Source organism: Acanthaster planci, linkage group LG15 (assembly GCF_054643075.1).
Source record: "Acanthaster planci isolate LZ-2023a linkage group LG15, COTS_SCS, whole genome shotgun sequence".
In the NCBI taxonomy this organism is placed as follows: Eukaryota; Metazoa; Echinodermata; class Asteroidea; order Valvatida; family Acanthasteridae; genus Acanthaster; species Acanthaster planci.
In genome coordinates, this window is record NC_141791.1 from 6,952,159 (window position 1) to 6,964,694 (window position 12,536).

The 12,536-nt window shown below is 42.4% G+C and overlaps 1 protein-coding gene across 1 annotated transcript; it reads left to right on the forward strand.

Moving 5' to 3' along the window:
* Positions 1–828: 828 nt before the first annotated feature.
* LOC147796640 (metabotropic glutamate receptor 2-like) lies at positions 829–10,469 on the forward strand. Its single transcript, XM_087146344.1, is given in 7 exon segments — positions 829–2,326; positions 2,904–2,987; positions 3,460–3,629; positions 4,676–4,884; positions 5,660–5,955; positions 5,957–6,796; positions 7,523–10,469. Coding segments are annotated over 7 exon segments (2,778 nt in total). The 5' UTR covers positions 829–1,789; the 3' UTR covers positions 8,165–10,469.
* Positions 10,470–12,536: the final 2,067 nt, after the last annotated feature.

Consider the following 12,536-nt stretch of genomic DNA (forward strand, 5'->3'; position numbering starts at 1 on the left):
AAACACTGTAGGATTTGGAATCCAGATTTAAAACACATTTGTATAACAGATTGAAAGCTAGATCAGGAGCTATAATGGCAAGTCACGTGGTATAACATGGACATGTTATCGGCACTTGCCCGGGTGTTCATTGAAAGAAAACATTAAAAACAACATCAAATCCAACGTTTGGGTTTTATGTATGAGGAATAGTGTCAAAGTGCAATGATTTTTAAATTTTATTTGTTGTTTGAAAGCAGACTGTTAATTATGTGGCCTCATAGGCCTAATATTGTTAACTATACCGTTAAAAACTCAAATTACCCATGTGAAAGATTTTTAAAAGCATAATAAATTTTTTCTAGTCACAATGCGGATACGTTTTTAAGGTAAAATTTTGATTGAGTACAACTTCATTGTATTGGGATTTTCAGAATGCGATTTGGAACACATCACATTATCAAATGTCATTAAGCGCAATGCGGGTCACTCCAGGTTCCTTGCTTTCAAAACGCTCCGTCCTAAAACCGCGATTTAAATCTGAGTAGCAGCTTTGTCTAAAATGTTGCATTTTGCTTTTATGAAATATGAAACAAGGTATGCGAAGGACGTTGCAGACGCCATTAAAGGTGCGATAATATCCAAACTGCCCGTTTTCAATGCATCTGTGTCTGAATGTTTCCCACCTGATCAGTTGTCCAGACTTAGTGCCTCTTACGTGCGAATTTCGGCACACCGAATTGGCAATTATTTACCTACTTTGCCGGCGTACCTCTGTCGTAACGTTGTTACCAAGTAAGATAATATCGCTTGGGCAAACGCACCAGTGCTAAAGGTCGCTGCCGGTATATGTGGAAACGAAGAGCGACAAATTATGTCCGCTCGTAAACTGTGAAATTAAACCTCCCTGTAGTAGGAACTTTGCTTTGCTAGCCTGGGACTGAGCCATCCCCGTGTAGGCAAACATCTGTCCTATAGTGTCACCAAGAGTGAAGATGGTTATAGGACGCGGCCCCAGGCTTGAATCGTGTTTCCAAATTACATCTGTACCAAGTACCGTTTATATTTGCCCTTTCCCGAAGAGGTCGATGATCGTCGTGAGTGTTGTTTTCGCCGACGAGACGGCCAGCTTGGTGAAATTGCTGTTAGACTCGACAGCCGATTCGGAGGCACTGAAACCGTGTGCCACTTGCCAAGATTTTCAAGGGACTCTTTGTTATTTAAGGGTCATTCTTGCAGTTTGACTCTTACGTCAAAAATACCTGTAACCAGTCTCTTTTTGCGTGTGAACGAACTGTATGCATCCATTGTGAGTCAACAGCGTTTGTCATCGTTAAACTCCGGTCGTAATGTTCTTGTCTTCTTCAAGGGTTGTAGGAAAAGAAACCTATGTTGAGTTTATACTTCGTGAAGTCCCCAGACGTACGTCACGGGTACTAAAAAAAGAAGCAACTTTGGTTTAACGATACCGGTGTCAACAAGAAGTGTATGAGTTTTCGGGTGACATCGACGCTGTCTGACGTTTCTTTCAGCTTAAAATTCATCTGATTTACGTGACGTGGATTGGACTAATAAAAAATTTCTTCAGAAATTTAGATTCTAACTTTTCTCTTCAACGAAGTCAGAGTGTTAAAATGTGGATTAAAACCTTCTTGGAACAGCAAGAAAGACTTCGACCATTTCAAACGGCTACATCAAAAGTAACGATTATTTGTTTAGATGATTGGACTCTGACTGGAAATCTGTCGCTGTGGTTTATGAAACCGAACCTTCACTGAATAGAGAACTTCCCATCGGTACTCTAAGAACCATGGCCGTATTCTTGAAGTCTGTCTGTGTTGCATCCACTCTTATTTCTTTGGCCGTCTCCCTCCATATTCCGGCGGACATTTCCAGGAATGCTCAAGGCGTCCTGACCGATGATGACGACGTCTTCTTCCAGGATGGAGACATCATCTTGGGCGGGGTCTTCCCCTTGCACGACTTCCACCCGGTGGCGCGGCAGTGCACCACCGTCCGCGAGGTGCGGGCCCTGAAGCTGGTGGAGGCTATGGTGTACGCCGTGGGCCGGATCAACAACAGCACTGGCCTGCTGCCGGGCCTGCAGCTGGGCTTCGAGATCTATGACTCGTGCTACAGCGACATCTGGACCCTGAAGAAGGCGCTGAACTTCCTCCCGCCCGACCAGAAGCCAGCGTGCAAGGGGGTGTGGGAAGGATCGGAGCAGTCCGGCAACTCAGATCTGACTTGCCTGCACCAGAAAAGAGTAGCCGGGGTCGTAGGATCACAGAAAAGTGCGAGTAGCATCGAGCTTGCATTACTGCTGGGATTGTATCAAATACCCCAGGTAAGATCCTAATACAGTAATGAAAACGTGAGACATGAGAAGTGGTTTAAGCAGAGAATGGCACACGGTTGATAATAACCCCTGAGGCTTTTTACGTCTCATAAAGGCAGGTACATTATGGTTGGCTGTCACTGATGGGGAAAATGTACCTATTGTGGCAAAACCTTACACCAACTAAGGGTGATATCTCCACAATCGTTGGGGGCGCATGTAAATAGAGGTCACAATGAGGTAAAAGATGACATTATCAATTCAAAAGGCGTTCAACAGCACCTTCAGACACAAAAAGTGTCATAGTGTACGTGCACAATTATGTTGATGTTTTTGCTATTAGGACTGAAGGAAAAGATTTGCTTCACGATTTAGTTCTGCGGGTGTTTTGTTGAACATTATACAGCCATTGTTTCCCTACCCAAGAGAAATAGTTATAAAAATGTACCATCTTGTTGAAACGCACGGTTGTAGCATTATGCAACTCTGAAACATTTGTTGATTTCAAAAAAGAAATGATTCACTACTTTGTCGATGGCAAATGCTGTTGAGTTAAAACAATGCGGTAACCCACTTTACCGTTTAGGTGAGCTACCTCTCAACCTTGGACAGCCTCAGTGAGGTGAACTATCCTTACTTCCTTCGCGTGGTCCCCTCAGATAAACACCAGGTAAGCGGAGAAACACTGCAGAAATAAACACGGCTAACTCCCACTGGCGTCCAGCCTAGGCCTCTAAAAGGTCAGTCGAAATTGAAAAGAAAACAAGTCCTTAATTGACCGATGTAAAAAGGTCCACGTTAAATGACAAAAATTCCTGGTTTTAGAACAAAGGAATGTTTAAACATGTCCGTGATTGATATCAAAATAATTCCTCCAACTGGCAATTATAGCTCTGCTTCCCCAGCTAGTTATTTCATTTCTCCAGCAGCAGCTTACAGAAATGATGATTTTGGGCGATGAAAAACACGAAAAATCAAACCATCTGCTCACGCCAGGAATGTGCATCGTGACTTTGACAACTAAATAACCATTCAGTAATATAGAAAAAGCGATAAACTTAAAAGAGAAGGAATTTAATATTATACCTGTCTGTCGAACTTCTACAAATTGACGGTAATTAATTGCATTCCGCTGTCACCAGGTAAACGCCATCATGGATTTGGTCAAGTACTACGGATGGACCTACGTATCGCTTCTGTTTTCCGACGACGAGTACGGTGAGAATGGTTTCTACGAGTTTTCGCGCCAGGCCCCTAGTCACGACGTCTGCCTGGCCTATACTAAGGAGATATCTACCAGTTTTTCGAGCGAGTAAGATACATTTCCAGCTGACAATCTTTATTAAGTCCGAGTCAGTTGTTCACATTGCACGCCCTTAAATGCGTTGCCACGATCTAGCAATGTGCGTCCTTCAATTTGTCTTTTACTTGGCTAACAATGAAATGTGGATGAATTAAATGAATCTCCTCTTCTTATTGTTATTACTCAAATTCATCCAGGGAAGTTTATTTGCCAAAACGGTGGTCTTCCGTAAGACCTGTCATACCAAGTAAGAAAATCAACTTGAAAAGCTACATTAAAATGTATGAACGTTAAAAAATAAAACACATGTAGTACAATATTAAGATTTTAAAAGATTACCACAGGATAAAAATAAACAGGAAACGGAAAAAATTATAAAAACACAGGCAACACATATAAGTAACACAACACTCAGTAGCAAAGTACTACAGTAAAAATATAAAACATAATAAATATAAAAAATAAAGATATATACACAAACCCCCAAAAATATCTCAATCTCTCTCTCTCTCTCTCTCCTCTCTCCTCTCTCTCTCTCTCTCTCTCTCTACTCTCTCTCTCTCTCTCTCTCTCATCTCTCTCTCTCTCTCTCTCTCTCTCTCTCTCTCTCCTCTCTCTCTCTCTCTCTCTCTCTCCTCCTCTCTCTCTCTCTCTCTGAAAGTTGATTTATATCAAAAAATTACGGTTAACGTTGCTTGCATTCGATGTTGCTTGAAGGAATGCCACACGCGCCACACCCTGCATCTTGTGTGAGACAAATGGGATTTAGCATTCGTTTCTATCTCTTATACCTTTTTGTTTGTTTTTTAATTCATTGGAGTAACACTATGGGCCTCGAGCTGGACCAAAAGAGGGCAAATTGTCCAAGCAACAGAGGCCCCTTTGGTAGTAACTGCACGTCGCTGGTTCACGAATGACTATGAATCGCAAACGTTGCTGCAGTCGCATCACTACCAACAAAATTAACGCCCCGGCCAGCCGATGAGGGCGGGCTTCTATTCAAGGGGATAGGACAACGTATTTCTAAGACCTTTATGTTTTATCATGCATGGCAGGTATTATGATGACCTTGTTGCGGAACTGCGGCGCGAGCCGTTCAATCGAGCTGTGGCAGTGGTCCTGTTTGCCCATCTTATTGAGGCCAGAATGCTGCTGGAGGCGGTGGAGAGGAACGGGGCGGTGGGAGAGTTCACCTTTATCGCCAGCGACGGCATCGGGAACTCTGGCCTGCAGGGGCTGACCGGAGTGGAAAACCCAGCTCTAGGTGCGTGGTGATCAGACCCTGTCATCAAGACCCGCTTAAAGTTTTAATCACTTTTTTTTTAATCACTTCGCTTACACGAAGACTACAACCGGGTTTGGTTTAATTTATTACGTACCGTTATGAACCCAGCAGCCCACGGCTTTTCAGCGCACTTCATTTCTGGGTTTAAGATTTACCTTGGGGCGTGAAAGTACCATGCTCGGGACCAGTCGAAGAGAATCCCTGTTATCAACATGAAAACTGTTGTCATCCGTGTACCAAGCCGATGACCTAACCCTTAACCTATCGGCATAGGCTATATACGTGCAAGCTTCCCTAAAGACTAATTAACGTCAAATTGTTACCTCCCCCCCAAAAAATTTATGGTCCAAACTTAACAGAATGGTTCTCCCCTTAAAGGTAAATACCTTTGAAAGTATTTCGGCACGGTGTATGTCAAATGCAACCACCGATGTTTTTCATATCCAAAGATAGTGTCCATTATCTTGAGGGCGCCAAACTGAGTAACACATGTACAATTACTTTGAGCTTGTTCTGCTCCTTTTAATACACACAAATTCAAGGCTCACTCTGTGGAACCTGATAAAAATTACCTATAAGCAACATTTTCAAAGTGATCCCGTCTCGAAAAAAAAATTCCCCTATGCTGTTTCTTACACTCCGACAAAGCTGGATATAAAGGGTACTTCGTCAAGTATTCACGATGAAGTGTTATGCGACATTTTTTTCTACTTCTGAAACGTTACCAATAACAATCGCTTTCTCCTCTTGCTAGGGATGATCACCATGGTCCCTTTTTCGCAGACCCTATCCGAGTTCTTCGGTTTTTTCATTGGAAGTTTGCCGTCAAATAGCAGCAATCCCTGGACCCAAGAGTACGTGGAGAAATACAAGCTGTGTGATTTTTTGGCTGGCACCGTGTGCACAGCCAACGAAACCGACTCGATATCACCCCACGAAACCCTGGTCATCGACAGTGTCTACGCGTTTGCCTATGCCTTGGACAGCATGCTTACAGCAGAATGCGGTGACACGGATTGGGGTGGCTGTGCAGCAGTGGAGGCTATCGACGGGGGAATTGCTCCTGTCATACTTGAAGAAGACCGACTTTGAGAGTTTGTCGAACGGCCGAGTGACGTTCGACGACAATGGTGACGGCAACCCCAGGTATAAGATACGGAACCTTAAACACGACTTGTTTGAATCGCTGAAGTTTTTGGATGTGGGATCTTGGCGAGAGGAAAACAACGCAATAGACATTGTGGGAGAAGTTAAGTTTTACACCAAGAGCACTGATGGGTTGGCTGGCCAGGTGCCGACCTCGGTATGTAGTGCCCCCTGCCCGCTTGGCTCCAGGAAAACTTTCTTTGAGAATTACGGGAAGTGTTGCTGGCTCTGCCAGAAGTGCAACGTCAATGCCACCGTCATCAACGACGACACCGAGTGTCGCGAGTGCATCCCTCCGAAGTGGCCCGACGTAAACCGTACTGAATGCGTCGAGGTCGCCGAGTCCTACATGTCCTGGGGCACGGTCGAAGGAACGGTCATCGGCATCGTGGCGTTCGTGGCGCTCCTAGAAGCCCTGCTGATAATCGTTCTGTACTTCCCCCAGTTCAGGCGACGTATCATCCGAAGGTCTGACCCCATGCTCAGCTTGTTTATCCACGGCGGGGTGTGTCTCCTGCTAGTGGCTGCTCTCTCGACCACGTTTAAGCCTTCCTCCGCTATGTGCGTGCTGACCCGCATCGGTCCCTCCGTCGCCTACGCTTTCATCTTCGTCCCGTTTGCACTGAAGAGTGTTCGGCTGTACCGAGTGTTCATCAAAGCGAGGGATACGGACTCGGAGGAAGAAGCAGATCTTTGGGGCGTCAAGAGACAGCTGACAATCTTGATCCTTATCTGGATCGTGGAGGTAGGTTTTGGGTTTGTTCTCTGCACTATATGAAATGGAGGAAGGACACATGAGTTACAACTCTGGCACATCAAAGCGCTTGTTGATCATCGCCACCCGGTCAGACAAATAGTGAACATTCCAAAAAGCCTGGTAACTGCCTGCAGCTTAGCGAGACAAGTGAAGTTAGTAGTATCGTTGCAACGTTTGTGGTGTTTTCTTTAAACTTATTGCAGCGACCAGGAAATAGAAAGAACAAATATCTAACATTAGATCTACTCTACACCCTCGTGAATATTATTTTTAAGATTTTAATGCAATCTTTGTAATTTTATTTCGTCACTCCAAAACATCAGTTTTCAAAGTCTTTGCACAGTTGGCTAATACTGGCCAACAACATGTTGTGCACCACAGGACAGTTAAGTTCATAACAAACAAAATGCGCTATTTCATCACAAGGAGTGACCACGAGATCTCATTGGGGAAGATCGTTTTTGCGCAGTACATCGTTTGCGCACGCATACAAGAAAACAGAAGAGTGGAACATTAGAAAGTGTTTGTAAATGTACGGGGCTTATGTGTTGACGCAAAAGTAGGGTACCACTGGTATCAAGGTTCATCGGCATTACACCGCTGCCCGGGATTGCTGAGCGTAGCTTTGGTCAGAGTGCGTGACGCAAGTTTGAATTTGTGCCAGAAATATAAGAGTTTAATCTGATAGCCATTTTTGTCCTCAACTGTTTACAGATTGGTGTTAGTCTATCTTGGATCTTCGTGTACCCACCGATGGAAACATATATATTTGTGCCGTTAGATCAGCCGCAAGAGGGCGCTCTTGCCGTCAGCCTCTTTGTCGCCTGCAACTTCCAGCTTCCAGAGACCATCACGGAGTTGTGGTTCAGCTTCGTTTTCCTGCTGTTGGCTGCTACACTGAGCCTACTGGCCCGTGCCCTGCCGGACAACTACCACGAGGCCCGTTTCTGCGTGTTCACCTCGGCCGGCTCGCTGCTCGTGTTCACCGGGGCGTACGCGGCCGGGTTTGGTACCACCCAGTCAGGGCTCTCCTTCGTCCCCATTATGTACCGGGCCCTGGGCATGATCGTGACGTCTATCCTCATCATGACCTGTCTTTTTGCTCCCAAAATGTACGTCGTATACTTCGTCCGTGGCAACATCGACGAGGTCATGCTGAAGAAGCGCCAGAGCGTGGCCAACATGGCGGTGTACCGCGCCCGAGCGTCGACAGTGGGCAGTGTACCAACCATGAATGGGGGACCAGCGGGAAGGCGTCGGAGTCGAGCCAAGAGTGTCAGAAGTAGCAGTGAAGTGCCATCTTCGTCTGGGGACCATGGGATTGAACTGAAGGCTATTTCCACGTCTGTCATTTGATGGAGAATCTGAAGATTTGAAGATTCACATGTTAACTCTGTCGGTTGTTTTAGTATACGATCTAGAAATTTCTTGTGCAATTTAATAAAAATGTGATTCATGCAACTGCTAGAGAAAATCAGCTGCCAAAAAGTCAGGACTAAAACCTTAATGTACCAGTAGTAAATCAGTTTGATCGTGTAATCATTTATAGCTTATAACATTGACTGTCATAGTTTTCAAGCAAACTTTACACAGCCTCTGATATTAAGTTTGGGGAATCTCTAGATGTTTGGAAGTTTGATCTTTTACGTGTACAACAAATTTGCTAGTGTATTGCTCCAATACTCCCGTTGGTAAGCTTTATGTGTATTTTGTCAGTATTATCGACGTTACCAGACTAATAAACAATTAAAAAAAAAACTGTTAAAGGATTTTTCACACACTCTACCACAAGGATAATTATAGACTAATCTGAGAAAACTCGAGAGGGCTATGGTGAATTTCGCCACCCTTACGTCACAAACGCAGCTTTGGCACAGTATTGGCAAAACTGTAGCTGGCCGCAAGTACAAGGCCAAAAGATTAAGTCACAAAATGTTGTTTCAAAATCTCATTTTCAAACAATGTGTGGCTGTCCCAGGCACACATTTGCCTTGAGGAGTTTCGAACTCTCATTACTCTAGAATATGTCTCAAACTTATGAGGCCCAAATGATTCCTCGTTTATAACCTAGTGGACTATCCTACACAAAGTCTTGGTCTCGTGAAACTGCTTTGGTGATGTGTGCTTGCTCGCTGTGATTGAGATAACAATCTGCAATTTAATGAAGCACAAAAACACTAATAAGAAAACTGCAATACATAGCAAACTGTAACAGTTAACTTGGCAAGCTGAGTCATAAAACTAGTATTTAAACTCTAATGACTAATTTATAAATTGTCATGACCGTTATAGTTTCACGGCTTGAGGTGCCAACAATCAAGAAAAAACCAAAGGTATCTGAATAATTCGAAACTTGAGTAGCCGGAACTGTCCTTAATCCTCTGAATCTCTGGCATTTAGTTTAAACTACTTCTGCATAAACACTATGGCATAACATGAACAGCACATTGTGGGTCATTATGTACAAGTATAGTCAGGGATCTCTGAATGATTATCCTCTCGAAAATACAAAGAAATCTCGGGAAATATGAAAGATAACATAAGCTGTCTTATCCAAAGTGCTCAAAAAATATAAAAGAAAATACTGCTTACCAAAATGGGGGTTTCTTGGGTTCTACAAGAAGGAACAAACGGAAAATTACTTGGATTGACTTGGTGAGTTACAAATGTGGAAAATTTCTTGATGACAGTATGGCATAAAATGATGGCTGCCTATGCAACTTCAAACTCACAGTGCATGCACCAGCGCATCCACTCACACATAGTGACTCTAGGAAGGAGGTTGACAGGCTCTTTCACTTAGTAAAAACGAAAGGTTTGCAATATCCTCTTTCAAGAAATAATTAAAGTCTTAATCAGGATTCTGTAGAATACCTATCTAAATGTTTTTGATGATAAACATGAGCATATTAAAACAAAGCAAATTATTCACTGCACGGGCGGCTACAGTGACACAATGATTAATACTTCTACTAATTAGCAATCAAATGTTAGCAATCAAAAGAAAGATCCATTGGACAAAGGGAAGTACAACCTCCGGGAAAGCGTGGCATCATCGTAGCTTCTCATTTTGGCCACCGGATTAGTCTCATGCTAATTCACCCAGGCCCTACTGAGTTGGATAATCGCAACAACATCTTAAGCCAGATTACTTCAGGCTACCAGAATGTCTTATTAACTTGTAGTAATAATCACAGCATATTGGGTTTTACATCTGAACTGTCAACTTTAATTTTTAACATTACATTATGCGTACAAAATAATAGAACGTCTTTAACTTTTCCCCCGTTTTACCGAGTTTTGTCCTTCAGTGATATAATATATACCCACGAAATCTTTCGACCCTTTCCAAACGTGCGCTGGGTCGACAGATTTTGTGCATCGTGATTCGCCAACGCCTTGAAAACTCTTGGAGGCACACTGTTGTGAACTGCCCGTATTGATATTGATATTGTATTGTTTCCAATATAATGTGCTGAATTAATTAGCTCTGAAAGTATACGTTACTGCGAAGGGAAATGTATAAGATTAACAACCCTGGCACAAGGAGATTTTTTTTTTTCATCCCGGTTTGTCTGTTGGTCAGGCTGATTGTCTGGGCACAGGATATTTATTTCAAAAAGTTGATGGTGAATAAATGTTGTGGAATGGTGGCTCATAATCCCAGGATCGACTGATTTATTTTGCAACTGACGTCATGAAGATGTGTAGATGCAACGACAATTTTTTCCGGCTCATACATGTATTAGCACACAATAGGCACACAGGAGCTCTGCAAGTGAAGGATTAGTTGAACTGCAGACGGCATGTCATGACACGCCGGGGAAGACACGCATCCATTGCACAGTCTTACAGGAAGGACTGATGCACAAAACTAAGAGACAGGATGTTATCTCGCGTCAGAATACTGAGCAGATCAAGGAATTTTGCAACTTTCGTGTTTGTGTTGGGCTGATGACGTAATGGGGATAAAGGCACAACAAACATGCATAAAACATGCGTGAAGATACATGGAAACTGGCATCATTGCGACCCAAATGCATTAAAACGAGGAGTTTTGATGACGTCTGGAAAATCACAATATTATACATTAATTTCTCAGATGAAAAAACCTCTGGAAAATCACAATATTATACATTAATTTCTCAGATGAAAAAACCTAAAATCGTACTCTATGGCCAAAAAAGTCTCCGGGTTCTGGTCAGGTGCTGGCTCCAAATGTGGTGGGGCGACGCGGTATTTTTTCAACCCTCACTTTGTTTCTGGAAATGATGTACGTATAACGTTACGACTGCATGCCTGCGTAACGTCGGCTGACACCAACATTAAAATAGACTGGCCCCTGCACTTTTACCGTTTAAAAGCATTGTACGTGTACAAAAGACATAAGACCACCTCGTATACCCAGCAAGAAATGAAACCGAGGGGTACCCCCCCAACATGTCCAATCCCTATACACATTCCAGTTTTGATACAATGCCAATTTGTACAAAGTTGCAAAGAAGTAGCAAATCACTGAAATATATATCCAACAAATATAACAAAGATAAGAAACAGTGTACTTTAGTAATTACAGCCATTGTTTTGCAGTAAAAGATGAAAATCAAGGTGATCTTGTTGATGACCTACCATTGTCTTTAATTTGAAGTTTATCAACATGTGATTCTACACAAGATTTATCCCACAGACATGTTCTTTTGCAGTGAGCTACAATACACATTGTTAACTGCTATATTTGTACCACTCTGTTGGAGTACATGTAAAATATTAAGGTGCTGGTTAAGTGGTGTTCGTACAGTATGGACATGATCGATTTCCTACTACTGCGTTCTATTTTCCAGTTATGTGTTCCTTAGAGAGTTTCACTGCATTCTCTGCAGCATTGACTCATAGAATTATAGTGATATATTCTGATTTATAATTTTGTGCTAAAAGTTGTTCAGATTTCAAATTATACGGTACTTAGTAAAAACCATGATCAAGTTAAATGTCCTGCTGTCTATAGTTTTATTTGAAATTCGGACTCTTTGTATATCTTCAATTTCCAGGTACTGTGTAACACTAAAGCAAAACAATTCCCCAAGAACCAGTATAGATGAGATGACACCAGTGTTATCTAACACCATATTTCTTGCCCAAAATAAACACCATTTGGGAATTACTTCACTCTCGTATTTGTTATTGAGGTCAAACACAAAAAAATTGGTGTTATTAAGCACCAAAAGCCTTGCCCAAAATAAATACCGTTTAATTATAAAATTCCACATCATCGGTGTTATTGTTAACACTGGAGTTTTGCAGTGTAAGGAAATTTCTTTCTTGATGTGTTTACTCAAACTTATGCAATTGAAAGCTTGTCTATGACTGGCAGAGATTTCAATACTTGGTCCTCTTTGAGTAGCAATGGTCTATGCAACTACATTGCAAGACTAGGTGCACAGAGATATTGAATTCTTTATTTGATGAATATAAATAGGGAACATTCTGGGGTCATTTTGGTCACTACGTGAGATATATTTTTCAAGGAAGAAATGTGAAAGGACTCTGAGAGATGATTATGCTTATTATGATTACGCGAAAACGATCTTAATTCTAAGCTTAGTGCCAACAAAACAAAAAATACGCCGCTTTGGGGCAAGTTTCAGGATTTTAATGTAACTTTACATAAAATTCTTGATTTCAAAACCAATGGATAAAGCTCAAGAATAAAAGAGGCAGGGCAAGGTGA